This window comes from Mirounga leonina, unplaced genomic scaffold, assembly GCF_011800145.1.
Source record: "Mirounga leonina isolate KUSES-001 unplaced genomic scaffold, KU_Mleo_1.0 Mir_165, whole genome shotgun sequence".
Taxonomy (NCBI): Eukaryota; Metazoa; Chordata; class Mammalia; order Carnivora; family Phocidae; genus Mirounga; species Mirounga leonina.
The window spans coordinates 18,611,508-18,638,531 of NW_023270415.1; the positions used below are offsets into that span (position 1 = coordinate 18,611,508).

The 27,024-nt window shown below is 37.6% G+C and overlaps 1 protein-coding gene across 3 annotated transcripts in view; it reads right to left on the minus strand.

Annotated features, from left to right (window-relative positions):
• ARFGEF1 (ADP ribosylation factor guanine nucleotide exchange factor 1) overlaps positions 1-26,801 on the minus strand; it is a 146,597-nt gene extending 119,796 nt beyond the window's left edge. For all 3 annotated transcript variants that reach the window (XR_004680413.1, XM_035011280.1, XM_035011279.1), the window contains exon 1: positions 26,153-26,801. Coding sequence is in view for 2 of the 3 variants with exons in the window: in XM_035011280.1 (XP_034867171.1) it covers positions 26,153-26,276 (124 nt within the window). In the remaining variant the exon portion in view is untranslated. The remainder of the gene's footprint in view (positions 1-26,152) is intronic.
• Positions 26,802-27,024: the final 223 nt, after the last annotated feature.

Consider the following 27,024-nt stretch of genomic DNA (forward strand, 5'->3'; position numbering starts at 1 on the left):
TAAGTTTATCTACAAAAAGCAGTCAAGGGCTTCACAGAATAAAAGGATGTAAAGTATGACACCATATACCTAAAATATGAGGGGAGGAGAAGAGTAAAAATTTAGTGCTTTTAGAATGGGTTCAAACTTAAGCAACCATAAACTTAAAGTAGACTGCTATATGCATAAGATGTTATATACAAACAACACAACCACAAATCAAAAACCAGTAACAGATATGCAAAAAAAGGAGTAACCCAAGCACATCAACTAAAGAAAGCCTGCAAACTGAGAGAGCAAGAGAAGGAACAAAGAACTACAAAACAACCATAAAACAAGGAAACAAGTAACAAAACTGCAATGAGTACATACCTATCAATAATTACTGTGAATGCATATGGATTAAATGTTCCAATCAAAAGATACAGGGTGACACACTGGACAAAAAAGCAGGACCCATGTATATGCTGCCTACAAGAGACTCATTTCAGACCTAAAAACACATGCAGATTGAAAGTGAAGGGATGGAAAAGCATTTATCATGCAAATGAAAGTGAAAAAAAGCCAGGGTAGCAATATTTGTATCAGACAAAACAGACTATTAAACAAAGACTGTAACAAGAAACAAAACAGGACACTATATCATCATAAAGGAAACAATCCAACAAGAATATATAACAATTTTAAATATTTACACACCCAATATGGGAGCACCCAAATACATATAAAGCAGCTAATAACAAACATAAAGGAAGTAATCAATAGTAATATGGTAATGGGGGGGGGACTTTAACACCCCACTTACATCAATGGATAAATCATCCAAAAAGAAATTCAACAAGGAGACTGCTTTGAATGACATGTTGGACCAGTTGTATCTAACGGATATATTCAGAACGTTCCATCCAAAAAAAACAGAATACACATTCTTTTCAAGTGCACATGGAACATTCTCCAGAATAGATCACATGTTAGGACACAAAACAAGTCTAACAAATTCCAAATGATTGGAGTCATACCATGCATCTTTTATGACCACAACACTATGAAACTAGAAATCAACCACAAAAATCTGGAAATAACACAAATAAATGGAAGTTAAATAACACACTACTAAACAATGAATGGGTCAACCAAGAAACAGAAGAGGCAATAAAAAAATACATGAAGAGAGATGAAAATGAAAACACAATGGTCCAAAATCTTTGGAATGCAGCAAAAGCTGTTCTAAGAGAGATGATTATAAGCAATAGAGGCTTACCACAAATGGGAAGAAAAATCTCAAATAAACAACCTAACTCTACACCTAAGGGATCTACAAAAAGAGCAGACAAAACCCAAAACCAGTAAAAGGAAATAATAAAGATAAAAGCAGAAATAACTAATATAGAAACTAAAAAACACATCAGTGAAACTGGGAGCTGATTCTTTGAAAAATTTAACGAAACTGATAAACCTTTAGCCAGACTCATAAATTGAGTACTCAAATTAACAAAATCAGAAATGAAAGAGGAGAAATAACAGTTAACATCACAGAAATATAAAAGATTATAAGAGAATATTATGAAAAATTATATACCAACAAACTGGACAAACTGAAAGAAAGGGATAAATTCCTAGAAACATATAACCCTCCCAACCTGAATCAGGAATAAATACAAAATTTGGACAGACTCATTACCAGCCATGAAATTTTATCAGTAATCAAAACACTCCCAACAAACAAAAGTCCAGGACCAGACCGTTTCACAGGTAAATTCTAACAAACATTTAAAGAATCTGTGAGTTAATATCTATTCTTTTCAAACTATCCCAAAAAATAGAAGAGGAAGGAAAGCGTCTAAATTCATTCTATGAAGACAGCATTACCCTGATACCAAAACCAGATAAAAGACACTACAAAAAAACCCAAAAAACAAAACTATAGACCATCATCACTGATGAACACAGATGCAAAAATCCTAGACAAAATATTAGCAAACCAAAATCCAACAACAGTACATTTAAAGAATCATTCACCATGATCAAGTGGGATTTATTCCTGGGATGCAAGAATGGCTCAATATTTGCAAATCAATGTGATACATCATATCAACAAATCAATGTGATACATCATATCAACAAGAGAAAGGATAAAAACCATATGATCCTTTCAACAGATGCAGAGAAAGGATCTGACAAAGTACAACATCCATTCATGATTAAAACCCAAGCAGGTTTAGAGGGAACATACCTCAACATAACAAAGACCATATATGAAAACCCCACAGCTAACATAATACTCAGTGGTGAAAAACTGCTTTTCCCCTAAGGTCAAGAACAAGACAAACTCTCACCACTTTTATTCAACATAGTACTGACAGTCCTTGCCACAGCAATCAGACAAGAAAAAGAAATTAAAGGCATCCAAATTGGTAAGGAAGAAGTAAAACTTACACTATTTGTAGATGACATGATACTATACATAGGGAACCCAAAAGACTCCACCAAAAAACTACTACAACTGATAAATGAGTTCAGTAAGGTTGCAGGATACAAAAAATCAATATACAGAATGCTGCATTTCTGTACAGTAATAATGAAATAGAAAGTAAAATTAAAACAATCCCATTTACAATTGTGCCAAAAATAATAAAATATCTAAGAATAAGCTTAACCAAATTGGGAAAGACCTGTACTCTGAAAACTATAAAACACCGAAAAAAGAAACTGAAGATGACCAAATGGAAAGATATTCCATGCTCATGGAATACTATCCAAAGCAATCTACAGATTTAATGCCATCCCTAACAAAATACCAATAGCATTTTTCATACAACTAGAACAAATAATCCTAAAATATTTATGGAACCATAAAAGACTGAGTAGCCAAAGCAATCTTGAAAAAGAACACAACTGAAGGTACCACAATCCCAGATTTTAAGATATAAAGCTGTAGTCATCAAAACAGTATTGTACTGGCACAAAGATCAATGCAACAGAATAGAACCCAAATATAAACCCATGATTTTATGGCCAATTAATATTCAACAAAGGAAGCAAGAATAGCCAATGGCAAAAAGAGTCTCTTCAAAAATGGAGTTGGAAAAACTGGATAGCTACATACAAAAGAATGAAACTGGACCACCTTCTTTCCCCATATACAAAAATGAACTCAAAATGGAGTAAAGACCTGTGAGACCTGAAACCATAAAAATTCTAGAAGAAAACACAGGCAGTAATTTTGCTGACATTGGCTGTAGCAATATTTTTCTAGATGTCTCCTAAGGGAAACAAAAGCAAAAGTAAACTATTGGGACTGCATCAAAATAAAAATTTTCTCCACAGCAAAGGAAACAATCAACAAAATAAAAAAACAACCTACTGAATGGGAGAAGATATTTGCAAATGACATATCCAATAAAGGCTTAGTATCCAAAAAATATAAGGAAATTATACAGCTCAACACACCAAAAAACCAAATAATCCAATTAAAATGGGCAGAAAACATGAACAGACATTTCTCCAAAGAGATACAGATGGTCAACAGATACATGAAAACATGCTCAACATCACAAATCATCAGGGAAATGCAAATCAAAACCACAAATGAGATATCCCCTTACACCTGTCAGAATGGCTACAATCAAAAACACAAGAAACAAGTGTTGACAAGGATGTGAAGGAAAAAGGAGCCCTTGCACTGTTGGTAGGAATGCAAACTGGTGCAGCCACTGTGGAATACAGTACGGAAGTTTCTCAAAAAATTAAAAATAGTATTATCATATAATCCATATCCAGTAACTCTACTACTGGGTATTTACCCAAAGAATACAAAAACACTAATTGGAAAAGACATATGCACCCCTATGTTTATTGCAGCATCATTTACAATAGCCAAATTATGGAAGCAACCCAAGTGTCCATGGATAGATGAGTAGATAAAGATGTATATCGATACAATGGAATATTACTGAGCCATAAAAAAGAATGAAATCTTGTCATTTGCAACAACAAGGATGGATGTAGAGAGTATAAGTGAAACTCAAAGACAAATACCATATGATTTCACTCATAAGTGGAATTTAAAAAATAAAACAAATGAGCAAAAAATGGGACAAACCAGAAAACAGACTCTTAACTACAGAGAACAAATTGATGGTTACCAGAGTGGAGGTGGGTGGGGGATGGGTGAAATAAGTAGAGGGAATTAAGAGTACACTTATCATGATCAGCCCTTAATGTATAGAACTACTGAATCACTATACTGTATACCTGAAACTAATATAACAGTGTATGTTAACTATAATGGGAATTAAAAACAAAGAACAAAAAAACAAGGAGGGTCAGGAACATGTGGAACAGACTCAACCCACTACCCCTGCAGCCTAAAGCAGAACTGGCCAACTAAGCCTAGCCCAGACCCCATGAGCATAAAAATAAACTTAATATTGTAGGAAAAAAATTATGTTTTGGAAGAACAGTTAATGGAATGGAAAAATGTCAATTATATATTAAATGAAAATATCAGGATATAAAATAATATACAAGAGTACTTCCAAAAAACCTATAGCTAATGGGGCGCCTGGGTGGCTCAGTCATTAAGCGTCTGCCTTCGGCTCAGGTCATGATCCCAGGGTCCTGGGATCGAGCCCCGCATTGGGCTCCCAGCTCTGCGGGAAGCCTGCTTCTCCCTCTCCCACTCCCCCTGCTGTGTTCCTGCTCTTGCTGTCTCTCTCTCTCTGTCAAATAAATAAATAAAATCTTTAATAACAAACAAACAAAAAAAACCCTATAGCTAATGCCAAACTTAGTAATGAAAAACTGAATGCTTTCTCCCAAGATTTGGAACAAGGCAAGAATGTCTATTGTCACCATTTCAACTGTGCAGTAATGTCCCAGTCAGAGCAATAGGCAAGAAAAAGAAATAAAAGGCATGCACACCGGAAAGGAAGAAATAAAATTATTCTTATTCACAGATGACATGATTGTGTAAGTAAAAAAATCCCAAGAAATCCAAAGAAAAATTCTTAGAACACATAAATGCAGTTAGCAAAGTTTTAACATACAAAAACCAAATTTCTATATACTAACAATGAATGACTGGAAACCAAAATTTTGAAAACAATACTATTTATAATAGCTCCCGCCAAAATGAAATTCTTAAGTATAAACCTAGCAAAACATGAAAGAAATTAAAGAACTAAAGAATAGGAAACACATACATTCATGGATTGGAAGTCTCAAAATAATAAAGATGTCAATCCTCCCCAAAATGATCTACAGATTTAACTTACTGCCAATCACAATGCCAGCAAAATTTTCAGTAGATAGGTAAGGAGATTCTGAAGTTTACAAGGAAAATCAATGTAACTAGATAAAATAATTCTGATTAAAAAAATAAAGTGGGAAGAAATACAATCTCCAATTTCAAGACTTTAAAGTTACAATAATCAAAATGATGTGATTAGAGAAGGGACAGACACAGAGACCAATAAACAAGTTAGAGTCCAGATACAGAGCCATAGAAACACAGCAAATTGATTTTTGACAAAGATGCAAAGATAATTCAATGAAGAAAGGAAAATCTTTTCTACAAACCATGTTGGAACAATGAGACATTAAAAAAATTAACAAATTAGACTTTTAAAAAAAGATTTTATTTATTTGACACACGGAGACAGAGAGCGAGCGAGCACACAAGCAGGGGGAGTGGCAGGCAGAAGGAGAGGGAAAAGCAGGGAGCCTGATGCAGGGCTCCATCCCAGGACCCTGGGATCATGACCTGAGCCGAAGGCAGTCACGTAACTGACTGAGCCATCCAGGCGTCCCTAATAAATTGGATTTAACAAAAAATAAAGCCTTGTTTTGTGAAAGGCCTGTTTAGAAAATGAAAAGGTAGGCTACAGAAGTTACTTGCAAGTCACATATCTGACAATGGACTTCTGTGTGTGTATATATATATGCATTTTTAAATAAATGAAATATATATAAATACACACACATACACACACTCTTAAAACTCAACAGTAAAACAACCAAATCAAAAAATGAGCAAAAGACTTAAGACACTTCACCAAAAGGATATAACATGGCAAATAAGTACATGAAAAGATGTTCAATAACAGCAGCCATTAAGAAAATGAAATGAGAACCATAAGGAGATACTACTACACACCTATTAAAATAGTTTAAAAATAGTTGAAATATAGACACCAACAAGAGCTAGTGAAAATATGGAGCAACTGGAACTCTCCAACAGTGATGATGAAAATGTGAAATGGTACAGCCACTCTGGAAAACAGTTTGGAAGTTTCTTATAAAGTTAAACATATACTTACCATATGACCCAGCAGCCCCACTCCTGGGTACCTACCCTAGAGAAATGAAAACTTATGTTCAAATAAAAATCTATACATGAATATTTACAGCAGCTCTAGTCATACTAACAAAAACTGGAAACAACTCAAAGTCCTTTGTCAATGGTTGACAGATAAACTGTAGTACATGGATATAATGGACTATTACTGAGCAATAAAAAGGAACAGACTTTTAATACATGAGCAACTTGGATGAATCTCAAAGACATGCTGAATGAAAAAAGCCAAACTCAAAGCTTACATACTATATGATCTGATATATGTGACATTCTCAAAAAGACAAAATTATAGTGATATAGAACAGAGCAGTGATTGTCAGGGATTAGAAATGGGGAGAAGTTTGTGACTACAAGGAAGTAACAAGAGTTTTTTGGGGATGCTAGAACTATTTGATATCTTAATCGTGGTAGAGCTTACATAAATCTTCACGTGTTAAAATTCTTGTAACTGTACACACACACAACAAACTCAGTTTTACTTATATTAATGTAAAATACAAAATTAAAGAGCAAAATAAGATGCTCAGGCCCATGCCCAGACTTAGCAAACAGGATTGCCAGTATTGTGATGCAGCTGATTTCATTTTTAAGACACTTCACAGGTGCTCTTGGTCTATAGCCAAGGATGAGAACAGTTGTAATTCCTTGAATCTGATTTCTCCATTCCTTCTGTTACATCTTTAGGTCAGGCTCTTATCTCTCATCAGGCCTACTGATTCCTCATCTCTCTTCTTGAGCCCTACTACATTAGTGCCAGAGTGACCGTTGGCAGGATAAATTTCAAGCTCTTCAGCACAAGACCCTCCAAGATTTGACCCCTTCAACTACTCTCATCTCTCTGCATGCCCTTCCTTGTATTCCACACTCCAATATTAAAAGAACACTCTAAATCCGCGGAAGTGACCTGCTATTTCATACCTCCAGGCTTTTTGCTCAAACTACATTCTCTGCCTGGAATTCTACCCCCACCATGAATTTGCCTGGCAGGTACCTTTTAAGACTGGTTCAGTTACATGTTTTATGTCACTCCCAACTAAAAATCTTTCAGTAGTTTTCTGTTTACACTTACCATCACCTATAATACTGCCCACAGCCTCATCTCCTACCATTCCTGCCTCACACTTAAGACTCTTAACATGCCAAGTTTCTGGGTAACTCTCCCAAACTTCGTGTTTTTTCAGCTACTCATGCCTTAGCTAATGATACTCCTCCTTCCCAAGAATAGTTTTCACTCACCCATTTTTTTCCTAACACATATTCATCCTTCTAGAATAAATAGCTGTCATCTCAAAGAAGTCTCCCCCTGCACTTCCAGGCTAAGAGAATTACACTTATTTCCATAGCCTCTCTGGTTATCATTATCAACACCTATCTTCTTATATTGAAATTACTTCATATGTTCATCTCCCTCAATTTGCTCCTTAACAGCAAAAGCCATCCTTTAGATCTTTATATTACTCAGGCTTAGCATAAAATCTGGAACAAACAGGTCCTTAACAAATGTTTCCTGAAGAAATAAATAAATGAGAGCAGTTTACTGGGTAATTTAATATACATCTCCTTTTCCCAAAAGGACTGAAGTGGCTAACTATATGCTGATAATACCTAAACCTCTATCTACAGCTCAGCTCTCTCTCTCTTCAGCTTTTGTCATTATAAACAACTGTCAACTAAGCATCTTTATTTAAATGTCCCACATGTACCTTGAAATCAATTTAACCAAAACTGAATCCATATTCTTCCTCAACTCCTTCTCTTAAATGTGGTCATTTCCTTGGTAAACGGATCCAATAGCCCAAAATCACATTAAAAACTTCAATCATCCTAAATGCCTTCCTTTTCCTCACTTCTCACACCCAGTTGTGAAGTCCTGCTGATTTACTGAGATCTAAGCTCTCCATATGGGCCCCAAGCTCATGCCCCTGCTTCTTCAAATCTGGACTCCACCAACAGTTATTAATATAATAGTCTTACTAAATGGGCAGAAGACATGAACAGACATTTCTCCAAAGAAGACATACAAATGGCCAAGAGACACAAGAAAAAAGGCTCAACATCACTCAACATTGGGAAAATACAAATCAAAACCACCATGAGGTAACACCTCACACTGGTCAGAATGGCTAAAATTAACAAGTCAGGAAACAACAAATGCTGAAGAGGATATGGAGAAAGGGGAACCTTCTTACGCGGCTGGTGGGAATGCCAACTGGTGCTGCCACTCCAGAAAACAGTATGGAGGTTCCTCAAAAAAGTTAAAATAGAACTACCCTATGAGCCAGCAACTGCACTACCCAAAGGGACACCTGCACCCCAATGTTTATAGCAGCAATGTCTGCAATAGCCAAACTATGGGAAAAGCCTAGATGTCCCTCAACAGATGAACAGATAAAGAAAATGTGGTATATGTGTACAATGGAATATTACTCAGCCATCAAAAAAATGAAATCCTTACCATTTGCAACCGTGAATGGAACTACAGGGTATTATGCTAAATGAAATAAGTCAATCAGAGAAAGACAAATACCATATGATTTCACTTATATGTGGAATTTAAGAAACAAAACAGAGGATCACAGGAGAAGGGAGGGAAAAATAAGATGAAATCAGAAAGGGAAATAAACCATAAGAGACTATTAATCTCAGGAAACAAACTGAGGGTTGGTGGAGAGGAGGTAGGTGGGGGGATGGGGTAACTGGGTGATGGGCAATAAGGAGGACACAGGATGTAATGAGCACTGGGTGTTATATGCAACCAATGAACCCCTAACTCTAGCTCTGAAACTAACAATGTATTATGTGTTAATTAATTGAATTTATTTTTTAAAAGATTTTATTTATTCAATTTAAATAAAATTAAATATATATGTTTTGCGCACACACACACACACACACACAATGGTCTTACTGCCTACAGCTCTGAACCCTAGCAATTTATTTTTCATAATGCCAATAGTGATCTTTCTGAACTGCAACACCATCACTTCACTCCTTTACTTGGCACTCTACAGTCTATTTAAGAAAAAGTCTAAACTCCTTAGCATGGTATAAAAGATCTTCTTCTGCCCCCTGCTGTCTTCCCCAGACTCCTTTCTCTCCTTATCCACTCTATCAAACTACACCCTACAGTCACACTGAACTTCCTGCATTTCCCAAGGGATAGCCATACTAAGTCATACATCTATGCTCAAGCAACTCATTCTGTCTATACTGTTCTTCCACAGTACAGTCATCTAGTGATCTTGCAAGCCTGAGGTCTAAAGTAGATTCCACTATAAAGCTGTACCTGATACATGGTCTCACAAAACCACTACTTTTGGAAAGAACTGATCAATTCTTCCTTTGGGTTTCCATCAATTGTATATATGTCTACATTAGCAGCATTGATGGGTTTCCATCAATTTTATGTGTCTACAATAGCACATATGTATCACCTATAACATCTGTTTATTACAATCTATTTCAGACAAGAACACTAAAAGCTGCTTGAAGGCAAGGGCCATACATGACCTCTAGCATCCACAGTATCTAATAAAATTATAAGACACACTGAAGGTGTTCAATAAACGTTTATTAATGCAGGTTAATAACCCTGGCTTTTAACCATGTGACAAAATCCACAGTTCACAATGACAAATTTTAATACACAAAACACTAGGTAGTCCCAAACAGCCACACAGGCAAAATCCACTAATTTACCTTTTTAACAGAAAATACCTAATAATTAGCATTTTCCCCCAAACACACAAAACAAGCCAACACCAACAAATATTTTAAATAGTGTATGTTGATCCTACGTGCAGCAAAGTAAAGCTTGTTTTTAATACTTTCTCACTTCACCATTCTGCACCTTTCTATCTATTCTTTCTTACCCACAACCTCATGCTATGTGTAGGTTGCTTGTTTCAGGCCTGTCCCAGTTCTGTAATGTCCCATGTTCCAAAATTAATCCATTCTCTCTCCTTTTTCAGTCAAATCTCTCACTCTCTCAATAGGCAAAACTCAAGTTGTTGATGGTGAAGCCAAGAAAACAGTTCCTAGAAATCTAAGGACAGCACCAACAAATGAATAACTAATATGTTTAATATTCCCAAACATTACCTGCAAATAAATGCAATTAAATTATAATTATAAATGCAAATAAATACTGAATTGGTATAATATGAGAAGATTTTTGAGGAGAAATTTACCAATGGGTGAAGAAGAGAAGGAACACAGAAGTTATCAGCTCAAGACTAACCAAGTTGTACTGCATTACAATGGAATGAACACAAATTTTGGCTCACTGCTTTCAGGCGAGCATTTATCAATATAAGAGAATAACAACATCTACAACTAACAGTGTTATTTTGTGACTCAACTGGAGTAGGAAGAAATAAATGACATATTCTATGTATAGTTGATTCTTGAACAACAGGGGTTTAAAATGCCCAGGCCCACTTAATACTGGTTTTATTTTTTGTTGAGAATTGACAGCAAAAGCCACAGAGCATTTATTTACAATTGCCCACCCCAGGCTCCACAGGACTGAATGGAAGACAACTGGCACACAGGTCATGCCCCTTGCCCTCTCAGTACTAAAGGGAGGCCTGCTCAGACAGTGAGTAGCCACCCGCCTCTCCCCCGTGGCCCAGGACCAGGCAGAGCTGTGAGCTGCCCTGAGTGCTGAGCTGGGTCAAGCACCCATGGCTGGCAGGCAAGAGGCCATGCTGAAGCAGAAAAACACACTTAGAGGGCAGGGTGGGCGCTGCTCTGGGAGCCCTTCTCCTCCCAGTGGACTGCAGGCCAGAATAGCTGGAGCCTTTGGGGCCCCTCCCAGGCAGGCCAGCTACCCCATCCCCCAACCTCCCAGTGGGCACACTCATGCATGGCTAGCAGCAACCAATGGCCACAGGCCAGTGACAGACCTCCAGGCCGACGGGCCTGTACTGTGCCTCCAGGCCAGTGTTGCTGCCTGAGGCCAGGCCAGCGTCTGCCCCTGCTGAGCCAAGTCTACCAGCCTCTGGTGCATTGCCAACTCTGTGCCAGACCCACCCCTGTGGCCCCTGGACCTCCTATAGGCAGATTTTTCACCCCCCCAGAAAATGTAAGTACAGTACTTTAATGTATTTTCTCTAATGCATTTCTCAACATTTTCTTTTTTCTAGCTTACTTTATCATAAGAAAACAGTATGATACATTTAACACACAAAATATGTGTTAGTCAACTGTTTATGCTATCAGTAAGGCTTCCAGCCAACAGTAAGCTATTAGTAAAGTTTCCGGAGAGTTTGGACTGTGCAGGGGTGTCAGTGTCCCCATTTCCCACCTTGTTCAAAGGTCAGCTGTAATTGAAAAGAACTTGGTATCCAACTCCAGAAAAGATGCAGACCCAAGAATTTGCAAGACTAAGTCTATACCAGTTAACACTAATATCCAGTTAACACTAATGGACTTTTTTATAAACATCAAGAAACCTCTATTCTTCAATCAATTTTCATACCTTTACTAAATGGGTTGAGAAGGCTACAATGGCTACATACATGGAGAGGAGATTTTCTAAAGCCTGTAAACTTTTCTTGGCTTAGGGTTTATCTGAGGTGAAAACTAAGGCTTCCTTTGTGTTTTCAAAGATACAGCAACCAAAGGAGTTTTCTAAGACTTTTTAATTCTCATGATACTTAGATAACCAGAGACATAAATTATAAGTAGTGCCTAGTCAAAAGTCTGTTTGAGACCAGTTATTCTCCCTCCATTCTGAGCAATCAAAATGAGAAAGAGCATGACGGTATTACCTGAAAAAATTTCTTTCTTATTGTCAGAAGCCTATAAGTGATGAAGCCTAGGGTACAATCCAGTTTTAATTGATAACTAGGTATCTCTAAGCAATACCAAAGACACATTTAAACTGTCCCTGTGTTTACTACCAGGCTGACATGGTGGTAAATAAATGTGATTATCATTCATTAGTTAGCTTTGATATCCTCCACCTTCTTTCTTGGTTTTATTTTTTACTTCAATATGAAGGCCACTACTTATCTTTGTGGGGTTTTTTTTTTTTCTTTCTCCTCCCTTTCTCTACATTTAAATACCACAGGCTTGGAGAGGAAAACAGTATTTTTGCATTATATAAAAGTTCCTTAGAGGCATATAGACTCTTCAGTGACATATACTTCTCTAACAACTTATAGATACATCATAGTTCTACTGCAAAACAGGACAATGAAACACGTCTCTCAATATATTTGTCAAAATTTCCTTATATTTGCAACACTTTTTCTACGTATACCTATATATACTTGTTCAAAGTAAATACTATTATATAATTATATAACAGATTATATAGTTTTTATATATTTCCACTCATTTATCTTTCTATATCAATGAATATATTTCCAGCATGTCACTATTCAGTGCTTTGTAGTATTCCAAATACCATTATTTATTTAACCCATCCCATATTGTTGACAACTTATTTTCAACTTTTAGTAATCAAAGAGCACAATGATGGATAAATTTGTATAGGTATCTTCACAACGTATCTGATTATTTTCTTTTTTTAAAAAAGATTTTATTTATTTGAGAAAGAGAGAGAGCACAAGCAGGGGAAGAGGCAGAGGGAGAGGGAGAAGCAGACTCCCCAATGAGCTGGGAGCCTGACATGGGGCTTGATCCCAGTACCTGGTGATCATGACCTGAGCCGAAGGCAGACGCTTAACCATCTGAGCCACCCAGGTGCTCCTATTTTCTAACAATTTTCAGATGTTATTTGAAGGGAAGAAAAATATTTGAAGTAAAAGGGATGAGAGAAAGGAGTGGATAGATGAAGGAGACGGAAAGGAGAGGAAAGAAAGGGAACAAGGAAAAACAAGTCAGAAGCAGGATAAGGCACAGACCTAAAAAAAAAAAAATTTGAAACAGTATATTTGACTTTATTAGAGTTGCTGTTTTATCATTTTCAGCAAATTAGTATTACTTAGGTTTACCTAGGGTAAAACTCTTCCTTGCAATCTTACAATTCCTTCTTTGGAAGCTTATTTTCTCTGCCTATCTAGGGTTATGGGATAAATTTATGGAATTTATTTTTTATCCTTAATTTTAAAGAATATCTGTAGATTGAAACTTGTAAGAATCTCTTTAAGTTTTTTTCTTCCTAGAATATGGTAGTTTGCACGCACAGGTGTTTTTTGGGGGCAGCCATTTCAATATGTCTCCGATTATTACTTTGTTCACAATTTCAAATTAATCTTTTTTTCATTTAGGAAAAAAGAATTATCCCTATGTTAGACAGCTTTGTTAGATACCTAGGATATCCCCCATCCTTTTAGCTTCTTCTCATTCCTTCCAGATCTAGACACAGATTGCCATTAATCTGGCTTTTCCACAATGTAGTGAATTTTCTTCCATTTCCACAATTTAGTTGTCATTTGGGAGGTCACATCAAGGGATATTAACCAGGTGCCTGGTTCACTTTCTGATGATTTTTAAATTGCCTCAATTTCTCTAAAATATGTTTTTATGAATCCAAAATGGATTAATATATCAATGCTCTTAAGATTCTGAGGTTTGAAAAGGAAGAGGAAGAGAGATAAGGAAGATCAGGTAGGAAATGAACGTAAAAGGAGTAGTTCCAAAAAAAGGAACTGAAATATTGTGATAATTTTTTAAGTGAAAATCTCAGGATAAAAGTTTAAAAAATAAACATGGAAAACTGAGGAAAAGCAAACATTCTTGACATTTAATTTCCAAACTTAAAGATATCTTTATTTTCTTACACATCTCCTGGAAAGCCAAATTATTAACCATGACTATCCTAGACAAAATAATTGGGGACATTAATGAATCAACAAAAACTTTACACTAAGAAATTTTAGTCAAGCAAACTAATGACAGATCTTAATTACACAGAATAGCATTAGGCATGCATGAGTGGCAATCAAAGTTTCTTATTTGCTAGCCAAAGATCACATAACTTCAATAAATGTTAAAGATAGAAAGCTTCAATGAGCATTTTCAAAAGCATTTTATCACATCCTGTTCCATCAGTCATTCTCAATTTAAATTAGCATAGTGCCTAACATGGTATCTGATTGATGAGCCCTCAATGCCACTTATTTGTTTGTATTTTTTGTAAGTCATATTCAATGAGACCAAATTGGTAGAAACCATTTAGGAGGGGGTGTTAAAAAAATTCAAGGGATATTCAATTTAAGAATTAAAACTGCTCAGTAAATAATCATAAATATGACTTTAATTTAGTAATAAAACAGAAAAAGACTAACTTTTCCTAAAGACATTTTTCATTCAAACAAAGAAAAACCAACCAACCAAAAATAATTACAATGATGATAATTTTAATGCCTAACTTTCTTATAGGGAAATCAGATTTTGGCATATTAATCAGTTAAGTGTGCTTTTTGAAATGTAAAAGAAAATTATAAACTGAAAAAATATTTGTTCTAACTATTTCAAAAGGAATATAACTCAATGAATATATGATCACATAAGAAGTTTAAGATACCATACTTTGCCATATTCATCGACTTTTTAAGGGAAGTATGTGCTACGTATTAACCAAAAAAGATACCTTTCCTCTTAATTTGCCATTCAAGAGTCTTCTCCAATAGCCACAGAAATGGGGGTTGGGGTGAGAACAAAGAGAATAAAGTAACTTTCACTCTGTATATACAAACACAGAGATTCATCATTGCATTTATAACAACAAATACATTCTGATTAAGTTTAATTTCTGTCCATGTATCTTGTAGCAAAAAACAGTTACATTTTTATAGTATTCACTATAAAACATCTGTTCTCTATTCATAATAAAATCCCTATTCTGGACACTGATACATTATTTTAAAGCTTAATTATTAAGCCTCAATTGTTAATTTAATTATTAACTGGTATCAAACATACACTTTTTTTTTTTTTTACACTTTACTTTTATTCACCATTAGAAGATGCATGTGGTTCCATTTTCATTTCTAAATACAGAACAATCACATTAGAAATTAAACATAAGCTTTGGCTTGTCAATGCATTAAACACATTCTCAATTACTATGTAAGAATTAAAATTTAGGGAATAAAGCATGAGAACCCAACAAAATAGGTAAAATAATCAACTTCTTTCCAACTATAACACTTTTTATCTTATATATAAAAATATAAGGTAAGAAAGGCTAAGCATTATATTAATAAGACGCTAAAAGTAAGCATTAAAGAACAGAAAATAAAATACTAAAATTTGGGGGGGAAGCAACATTATAAAAAAATAAATAAGAAACGAGGACTAATCAATCTTATCAGATACCATGTTAGGTACAATGCTAACAAAAATTGAGAATCATCAATAATGTAAAAAGTAATAAAACGCTTTTTAACTTAACGGTTTTTAACGCCTGACTATCAATTCAAAGGGAGAAAATGAATCTATTAAATATCTCCTATTATACCCTAATAAATTCAAGAAAATAAGCACCAAAAAAGTCAAAATCTATAGAAAACAAAAGCATACACATTCTGATTATAAAGGGGAGTTTTAGGTCTTTGTTTTTTACTTTTAGAACAGAAAAAAAAAATTGCAAAGGAAAGATGAAAAGGAATGGTTACATAAAAATAGGTCAAAACCAATAAATCTAAAGAGAATGAATACTCTGTCTTCCTCAGCAGATGGCTGTATACTTGCACCTAGCACACGTAGAGGACATTTATGACAATTCTACCTAAGGAACAAGAGCCATAAATGACCACACTCTAACCCAGTGAACTCAATCTTAGTGTTTACTGTAAATAATTCTGCATACATAACATTCAATGAATTTTGCAGGGATTAATAAAAATATATATATAAGAAAAGTCTGGGGATGCCTGGGTGGCTCAGTTGTTAAGCATCTGCGTTCGGCTCGGGTCATGATCCCAGGGTCCTGGGATCGAGCCCCACATCGGGCTCCCTGCTCTGTGGGAAGCCTGCTTCTCCCTCTTCTACTCCCCCTGCTTGTGTTCCCCCTCTCGCTGTGTCTCTCTCTGTCAAATAAATAAATAAAATCTTAAAAAATAAAAAAGAAAGAAAGAAAAGTCTGTGTAGCAGAATTTAAGTGTAAACGTCCCTAAACTCAAAAAACACTTTACAACAGGACACAGGGGTGCCTGGGTGGCTCAGTGGGTTAAGTGTCTACCTTCAGCTCAGGTTATGATCTCGGGGTCCTGGGATCGAGCCCAGAGTCCGGCTCCCTATTCAGCAGGGAGCCTGCTTCTCCCTCTCCTCCCCAGTCGTGCTCTCTCTCTCTCTCAAATAAATAAACAAAACCTTAAAAACAACCACACACACACACACAAAAACGAGGACACATTATTAAAATGCTTGGTAGGAAGACAAAATACATACATAGAAAATGCCCATGAAATGATGATGAGAGGCTATACAATTGAAAATGATGACAATTACACAGTAATTATATTCATTTATTTAAGTTTGATTTACTTTAGCGAGAGATCAAGTGCACGCCGGGTGGGGGTGGGAGAGAGGGAGAAAGAGAATTTCAAGCAGACTCCTGTTGAGCACAGAGCCCCACACAGGGCTGGATCTCACAACCCTGAGATCATGACCTGAGCTGAAATCAAGAGTTGGACACTTAACCAACTGAGCCACCCAGGCACCCCACAATAATTATATACTTATGAAAGCCACTGAGTTTATGGAGACTCATTTGACTGTTTCAACACATATATGTTGAATGGAAGCACATATATCTATAAATAGAAGCTCAAATCAAACTGGATCTGAAAAGTTAGGATAAAGAGAACTTGTATTAGTTTTCTAGGGCTGCGTTAACAAATTACCACAAACTTGGTGACTTAAAACAACAGAAATTTGTTCTCAGTTCTGGAGCCCAGATATCTGACTTATACTATCTTTGAAGGCTCCAGGAAGAATCTTTCTTGCTTCTAGCTTCTGGTGACTACAGGCATTCCTTGGCTTATTTATGGCAGCATAACTCCATAACCATAAACAAGCAATTATTTTGAGGTAACAAGGCTTACTTCCTATAACATTTTAATAAGATTTTGTTTTTATTTCAATTCTTAAAATGATTTGAAAATGCTGTAAAATATTAAGATAAAAAATAAGAATATTTTTAAAAAACGAGGCACTAAGATACCATAATAGATTGCCAGAATCCTTGGAAATGTCACAGGACAGTTTAATTTTCCAAATGGCTTAAATTTTTAAAATTTTGTTTAAAATCTTACATACACAGAAATACACATGAATCTGGCCGACTTAAGCAAAACACAAAATGTTTTTTTTGTATGACAGACTCAGAGATACCATTATTAAAATATAGTAGTACATAAATACCTTTAAATACCTTTGAGAGTCACTGAAACGTAGAGAGCAGTATTTTTCTGTACTGCAGTTAGATAGTTGTTTCTTTATGTATTTTGCCCTTTCTCTTTCTTAACAGTAACTCTCTTTCCATGGAGGCCCTTCTTTCCCTTTCTGTAATTTGTTAATTGTAAACAAAGATTTGTGGGTAAGGGTGCAGATCAGGTCTGCCACATTAGGCCAAAAAGACTCACTCATATTCTAATTCTACCAAACACAAGCTCTAAACCTCAGTTTCTTCAATTGCAAACTGCAGATAATAATAGCACCTAAACATATAGGGTGGTCTGGAGGACAAACTGAGATAAAGACAATAAAGTAATTGGCACAGAACTTGGCATACAGTAAACGATAAATGTAAGCTATTTCTTTTTCCTTCTTCCTATTGCCTTAGAAATTAACAAGCTCAATTTCTGAAGACTACATCTGTGTGTGTGTGGTGTGTTGTCAGAATAAAGTCTGGAAAAAATACCTCAAAAAGTTAATATTGTGTTTCAAAGAAATAACACTTCATATCAACTTAGATGGCTAAAATAAAAAAGACAGTAATAATCTTTGGCTGGCAAGGACGTATGAGAAACCCTCCTACGTTGCTGATGGGGAAATAAAAGGGTGCAGCCACTCTGGAGAACAACTTAGTTTCTTAAAAAGTTAAACACAGATTTATCATATGACACAACAATTCTACTCCTAGGTACTAACTATACAAAAGAAAAATTTAGGTCCACATAAAGACTTACACACAAATATTCACAGCAGCATTATTCATTCAACCCAAATGTCCACCAACTAGTGAATAAACAAAATGTGGTGCATCCACACTCTGGAATACTATGCATTAATAAAAAGAAATAAAATATTAATATGTGCTACAACATGAATGAACCTCAAACATATTATGCTGAAAGAAGCCAGACACAAAAGACCATATCTATATGATGATACTTACAAGAAATATACAGAAAAGGCTAATCTAGACACAGAAAGCAGATTAGTGGATACCTAGAGCTGTGGGTGATACCAGGGATTAACTGTAAATAGGCACTAGGGATCTTACTGGGGTAATGGAAGTGTTCTGAAACTGGATTATGGTTATGGCTGCACAACTCAATGAATTTAGTAAAAATCATTACATTTAAAATGGGCAGAATTTGGGGGCACCTGACTGGCTTAGTCGGAAGAGCATGTAACTCTTGATCTTGGTTTGGGCCCCATGTTCAGTGTAGATAGATTAAATAATTTTTTTTTAATGGGCAGATTTTATACTATGTAAATTATACCTCAACAAAGTTGTTTTTTATAAAGTTAGCAATGGCTATCTTCACCTAACAGTATCATGGGTGATTTTTTCCCCAGTTTTACTTCCGAAAATGGTTTGAAGAAAGGTTTATTTAAAACAAACAAAAAGGGGCTCCTGGGTGGCTCCGTTGTTAAGCGTCTGCCTTCAGCTCAGGTCATGATCCCAGGGTCCTGGGATCGAGCCCTGCATCAGGCTCCCTGCTCAGTGGGAAGCCTGCTTCTCCTTCTCCCACTCCCCCTGCTTGTGTTCCTGCTCTCGCTCTCTGTCAAATAAATAAAATCTTTAGAAATAAATAAATAAAACAAACAAAAAGAGTAAACTGCCAAATGTATTGGACTTATGTATAATTAAAAGTAAACAGAGTAAAAAAAAAAATTAAAAAAAAAAACAAAAGTAAACAGAGTAAAGACACTGGGATTCTCCTCTGAAAAAAGTACTTGGCCTTCATGATACCTACTTTCTCTGCTTATATTTTTATTGATTATTTCATTCCTTAGCAAGGTTCTAGATAGAGTTATTAAACAGCTGATTAAGTGATTCAAAGTTGAGAGAAAAATATTAAATGCCCCATGTGAATTTTTCTAAAGATACTGCCAGAGGTAATAATACTGTGATATGAAATATTTTATAGGTTGTTTTTCACAATCTTTCCTGGATGATAAGATAACACAGGCTATACAGACCTATGTAGTTATCAAGTCTAAATTTAAGCAAAACAAAACTACTAAAAGAACACAAACTTTTTAAATACTTGGTCTCAGCACCCTTTTTTAAAGAACTTTTTCAAGCGACTCACACACACTAAAGCCTCAGAATAACTACTTTCTAGATTTATGGAACATAAATCAGCCAAAGACTGCATCTGACTGTTTCAACACATACATGGTATACTCTATAAATGGAAGCTCAAATCAAACTGGGTCTGAAAAGTTAGGATAAAGAGAACTTTATTAGTTTTCTAGGGCTGCATTAACAAATTACCACCAGCTTGGTGACTTAAAACAACAGAAATTTGTTCTCACAGTTCTGGAGCCCAGATATCTGACCTATACTATCTCTGAAGGCTCCAGGAAAGAATCCTTCTTGCCTCTTCCTAGCTTCTGGTGACTACAGGTGTTCCTTGGCTTATTTATGGCAGCATAACTCCAATTTCTACTACCATTTTCACATGGCCTTCTTTCTTCATGTGTCTACCTGTCCCTTCCTCCACTTACAAGGACACTAGTCACTGGATTTAGGACCCACCCTAAATCCAAGATGATTTTATCTGGAGATCCTTAACTAATTAAATCTGCAAAGATCCTATCCCAAAAAGGGACTAAGCCAGTTGTTTATTAACTACGTGACAGTTCGTTCTCTTAGGGAAAAAACCTCATTGAAAAAACCTAACAACTCAAATTTAAAACTGTTTTGTACATTCTCAGTTGGAAATATCCTATCATTTTAATTGTGTCCTTTCTCAGTAGAAAGTATCCTATTATATAATCGGGAAATTCTATCATTAAAAAATTATAAAATACATATAAAGGGTTGGATGAAAATGTTTTACTTAACAACTTATTTCCCAAAGGTTATTTCTCTCCTGGTGTTCCTCATCATGGTGAATGCCTTCTCTAACAACCCTATAGCTCTGGCTACTAGACTGCTGTCATATACAAGCAACCCATCAGCAAATCCTATGGACTCCTTTAAAATATATTCCAAATGCAACCAATTCTCACTCCCCCCACCCCCACGAGCATAGTCTAAATCACTACCAGTGAGCCCTTTAACATGTAAATCTGCTATATCACTCTCTTACACAAAACTCTCCAGTGGCTTCCATCACAGATACAATAAAATCCAAAGTCGCTCTCCTCTCCCATTCCTCTCCCTCAACCACATAAACCTTTCAACCTGGAAAGCACCAACCATACACCTGTCTTACTGTTACCTCTATTTGTTTCATCCAGGTGTCTAAAAGGCTGAATCTCTCTCTTCTGTCACTTCTCTGCTGAAATGTCACCTCATAGAAAGGCCTTTCCTAACAACCCTATCTAAAATTGCACTCCTGGGTCATTCTCCCTTTATCCTTCTGAACTACTGATTCTGAAAATAACAATCTGACAATCCATGTTAGTTTTTTACTGTTAGCCTCAATGAACTAGAAAGTAAGTTCCATGAAAGCATGTTTGGTTCAGTGCGGAATGCTCAGCACTGGAATAATATCTGGCACACGCTAGCTCAACTAATAACTAAATGAAGAACATACCTAACTTTGAATGACAATAATTTTTTCATGTATTTTCCCTTTTCAAATATCCCCTCCTCAACTTTGTAAGGAATATTATGACAAATATTTCCCCAAATTATTTCCCATTCACAATACATTTTTATTCTGCTTTGAAAAAACAATTACTAACAGACGTTTCTCTGCAAGTTAAGTATTATCAGGAGAGACAACCAGTTGCTTGCCATTAGATGAGATGGGAAACAAAGAGCTAGTAAGCAAACAGTCCTGTTTTCTGATACCATTCTTCCTGACTGCTCCTTGTTTCTGACTTTCTTCTTCCTTCATTGTCAACAGAATTGCTTTCCCAAAACACAATGACAAATCTGAAGAATGGTCTCATCTATACATAGAGCTATTATATCTACTGTATTATAGCTCTACCTTATCAGTAATTAGGGCCTTTCTTTCCCTTGAATAGTGTCCTAAAGTAAATTCCAAGGAACAATGTTTCACAGAGGTGTTAAGAGACACTGAAAAGGGTCAAATAAATTAAGAAAAACTTCAATAAGCAAAATAGAGCAGATATCTTTCTTAGAAGACTTTTCAGAATCTCAACTATGTTAATGTGCAGTGTAAATCTTCACAATGAAAAGAATATACACTGAAACCCAAACTTATTTTTTCAACTCAAACTTAACAGAATCTTTCATCAATCATTTCATTTCATTACTCTTTTTTCCTAGCTATCTCAAAAATTCTGGCAGCCTGACTTACTGAAAACACCTTTTACCTTAGATATCGAGGAAGGTTTAAAAGGAGATTTGCTAATGGATTTAAATTATAATTAAAATGTTCACTGCAGGATATTATTTGGGAATAAATCACTTTTTTTCATAAAAGGTGAAGAGTAGCAAAAATTGATATTACCAAAAGTAGCATAAAATTGAGGTCAATAGCACTCAAGTTAATTCCCCTCCACCCACATAACCCTTTTTATAACACTGCTAACCAAAATAAGGGTGGGACTGGAGGTACAGAAAGAAGTTCTGTAATTGTTTAGACTATTATATTTACATTTCTGGGATAACTATAATTACGGGTTTAACAGACTCAAATAAAAAAACTAAATCAAGTAGGATCACTTTAGGATATGATAAACAACATAATTCATATGCTGTCTGATGCAAAAATTATTTCCCTCACAAGTCCTCTTTTTCTCTATCATTCTCCCATGTCTCAAGGGATTCCACCCTTATGAATGCCCCTGCATGCCTCCTTTGCCTCTAAAACCTTCTTGTGGTCACCCTTTTCACTCCAATTCCCTATCAGTGCCAGCTTCCAACCTTGAACTAGTTCATCCTAACATCTACAGAATATCTTTGTCAATATCTGATGTTTAAACAGAACTTGAACTAGTCACAGCCCTAACAGCAAAGAAACTCCTGAAACTTAGAGGCCTGACTAGAATATGGCCCAAATGCACTCTCCCCCATGAGACAAACAATGCTACCTTCAAGTCCGATCCTGCAACAATCCTAAATTCTTTGAAACTAAAAATAGCTCAGCTGTTGTCTCATCTGCCAGCAGATGGCCAGACTATTTTTAATTCAGGATTCTAGAGAGCAGGAATGGATCAAGCTAAGCTAGGGCAGCCTAGAAGCCCTCTGCTGAGTTGTCTTAGCTGCAGAGAGCTGTAGTGGGGCAGGTACCAAGAGAGGGCAACCTGGAGCTGTTCTTGGGCCTCTGCGCCTCACAGGGATTAACAATGTAGATGTGAAGGTTTTTTGTTTTTTTCCTAACCATTCTTTACTTCAAAATAAAGTCTGAAATGTAAGATAATTTGATAATCATTTTAAATAATCTGCATACCCTTTAAAGTTTTCATTATTTTTCTTTTTGTGAACGCAATAAAATGAAATTTCCTGTGTGTAGTATCTTTGCAGATGAATTTTGTTTTTAATAAAGTGAAATCTCCACTAATCTTGATAAGGTGTGCTAGAAGTTTTACTTTAACCAAAAAAATACCATTTTCTTAAGAATATATGATGAACATAATTTAATCAGTATTATTTACAGAAAAACTATAACTGGCCATTGTTAAAAGGTAACGGAATTTTGAATACCAGTGCTCTGAAATCTCCTCACATGCCAATAAAATGATTTTAAAACACAAAAGGATTAAAAGTCTGACATACTATATACTTTCCTGTTTATTGTCTGTCTCCCTTCAGCTCCTTGGTAGGTGCTCAATAAATATTTGGGGGTGAGGAGGAGGAAGAATGCAGGCAGGTGTATTTAGAAGAGTTATTTAGGAAATACATTTAGAAGGATTATAGCACTCATTTCTATGCTTCTACCATCCAACTCCTACCCACTCACAACCTCATCTAGATCAGGGATGACCAAACCAGTCCATTCCCCTTTACCTTCCCATTCCTACTTGATGGCCACAGATTATCAAGAGACCAAAGTGGGTCTGCAGTCTCAATAACGAGGAGCAAAGAGGAGATTTATTACAATAGTTTCCAGGGACAATACATATTTGAAGACACCATCTTACTGTAAAACATTACACTTTCTGTAAAAATGAAAGGGGTTATCCCTACCAATTTATGTTTGTGATAATGTAGATGGATGAGTAGAAGGAAAGAAACAAAGTTCATCCATCAGGGATCCACTACCTTGAGAATGCTCAATGAGATTTTGCAGGAGACTAATTGTAACTTTTATAAAATGTGAGAAAAAGCCTTATACATCTTTAAAAAACTATTGCGTTGCCTAGCCCCTGCCTGGGTAGTCACATTCCTCATAATTAGTTTCTGCTAGCTATATGGAAGAGGAAGGCAAAAAAGTAAAACCAGCAAAATCTGCAATAGACAATTCCTAGTACACCTAACACACACTAACAAGTAGCTCCTACATCTAGATATGGCAAGGACCAAACCATAAGCCCTCTAAAGATGCCACTAAAGAAGGGCAGGAATACTCAGTGCACAAGTTAACCAAACTGTGTTCGTGCTCATGGCACATTAGAGGGGATGTAACCTTACGATAATTAAAACTGGGATTTAAACCCAAGATCCCAGATTCTCCTTCCACAGAACTCTCCACTAAAACACACTCAACTTATATTGGCATTCTGGAGAGAGAAAAAAAAAATGTATACAAAATACACTCCATTTCGTCAGTCTAATACTTATTATTTAGTATACTAAAAATATAATTAACATGGAAAATCTGGTTTCAACTAAAATTTTAGTTTGAATCTCGTAAGTTCTTTAACCTGCAAGCACATAATCCTTTTAAAAACTCAAAATCATTTCTTCCCTCATCCCACCCCAATTTAATAATTACTCCTTTCAGGACCTAGATAAATTCAATTTTTATCACTATACAAGGTCTTCTCATCCACCTAGAACAGTCTTTCATTAGCTACAAGGATAGAAAAGATGAACTTCTGATTCACGAAGGGTCAAAAACTAAATTTAAACCCACTATACCACAGATTCAAAAAATATTTTAATGAAATTTCTTCAGTAATGTTTTTCATAACATCGCCTTAAAATACCTAAAAAAGAAAGAAAAACAGTATAGCTTTTTGTAGCAAGTATAAAAAAATTACTCTATTTTAGGGGCGCCTGGGTGGCTCAGTCCTTAAGCGCCTGCCTTCAGCTGGGGTCATGATCCCAGGGTCCTGGGATAGAGCCCCACATTGGGCTCCCCGCTTGGAGGGAAGCCTGCTTCTCCCTCTCCCACTCCTCCTGCTTGTGTTCCCTTTCTCGCTGTGTCTCTCTCTCTCTGTCAAATAAATAAAATCTTAAAAAAAAAAAGTACTCTGTTTTAATAATTAAAAGGTCTTTCCTGTCTTCACCCTTTAACACACATTTAAGTTATTCTGGATTTTTCCCCCTTCAAGAACACTTTTTTCCAAAGCCCATTTAACAAGCTTGATTTTCTTGTCAATTTGATATAGTCTGTTTCCACTGCTATAAAATAAAAACAGAAGCATTAGGAATTCATCTTTGTGTTAAATGTCCTGGTCTTTCCTTAAACGATTTCATCTTTGTTGAATGCAATAGATCTATGAGTGTTCCCCCTTTAACAATTCCTCATCTGCTTGTCCTCACTACAGGTATTGTTTGGATTTACCATGCACTAGATCTCCTCCGTCTGAACTATAAATCAGAATTCAAGCTTGAGAGCAGCTGTCACTGTCCAGACATGTGGCTGGTGGGTGCCATTGTCTTTTCCATCTTCCCCATTTCAAACCCTCCCTTCCTTGTCACTAAAGCCGGCATATTTAAAGGTCCTTCCCTTCCTGGCTTTTATATCGCCACCCCCACCCCTTAACCTCTGGTCTTGTTCTTCCAGGTCAGCCCAGTCACAGAACAACATCACTCTGTTTTTCCTGTGGCGGAGGCGGAGAGATGTCAGAATGGGCTACACCTCTTGCAGACCCCTTGTCAAGACTGTCAACAAGGGAACAACTTTGGCCTATCTTCCCAAAGTACCACGCCAAACGACAAAGTTATCAAAATTACGATACGGAACCCTTCCCACGGCCAATCTTGACAAATCAGCTCTACCTCAATTTCCAAGCTAATAAACAACAGTTCATCTTCTGCTCATCACAAAGGGTGCTAGCCTGTCCGCACGGCACGGTCCACCAACAAAATCTCATACTCTCAAGTCGATTCCAAGCCCTGCCGCGTTCCCCGAGCCTAGCTTCCTGCCCTTCCTCCTCCACCCTGCCTCTGCCCACATCCAGCCGAGTTACAGTCAACTCCAGCCGGGGAGCAAAGAGCTTCGCGAGGGCTCCCTGAGGTCAGCGGCGCCGGCCTAGGGCAGCCCCAGGCGACCCCACCTCCCGCGGCGCCTGCCGCGCCGCCCGGCCCCCCCCCCCCCCCCCACGCCGGGCCTCCTCCCCGCTCACCTAACGCCACCTCGCACGCTTTGCGCAGCTGGGAGTGATGCGCCTTCTTCACTTCCTTGTCGGCCAAAATCTTCTCCAGGGCCCGGGTCAGGAACATGTTCTTCGTCTTCTTCCCCTCATACATGGACGCAGAGAAGGAGGCGGCGGCTCGTCCGACCCGCGGCTCCCGGCGGCTGGAGGGGAGGAGGAGGAGGTGGAGGAAGAGAAGAGAGAAAGGAGAGGGGGTGGAAGTGGGGGAGAGGAGGCGTGGAGGGCAGCGACCGGATCACGAAGGGACGGGCAGGTGGCAGCAGCCGCGGTGAGGGCGAGGGGCGAGGAGGTCTTCACCAGCCCTTGAGAGGCCGCCCCTTGAGGGCCGCGCCCGTCGGACCGCCGCTTCTCCCGGCCTGGGGTCGCTTCCCGGCCACCCCCCTCACTCGCCCCTCCGGCCCAGGGGCGGCGAGGGAGCCCAGCCCGGGCGGCCGTCTGCCGGGAGCCGAGGGACAAGGCGGCGGCGGCGGCGGCTCAGAAGCCCGGAGAGAGCACGGCTGCCCTGACTACTGTGGGAATTAGCACCCGCCGCGGCCGCGGACTGGCCTCCATCACCGCCGACCTGCCCCGGCCGCCATGTTGGGAGGAAACGACGCGTCACGCAGCGGCCGAACGGCTGCAGAGGAGGAAGCGGCGGCGGCGGCGGCGGCGGCGCTCCCTGCCCAGAGCTGCCGCGGCGCGGGGAGGCTGGGGGCGGAGGGCGGCGCGGGAGGAGAGGCCCGAGCCGCAGCGCTACGGTGGCCCGGCGGGGCCTTACCGCCTCCTGCGTTCGCCTGCAGGGCGGCGTGGGGCGTGGCGGGCGTCCTGCGGCGCCGGGCACCTCGGGGCGGCTTCGCTGCGGG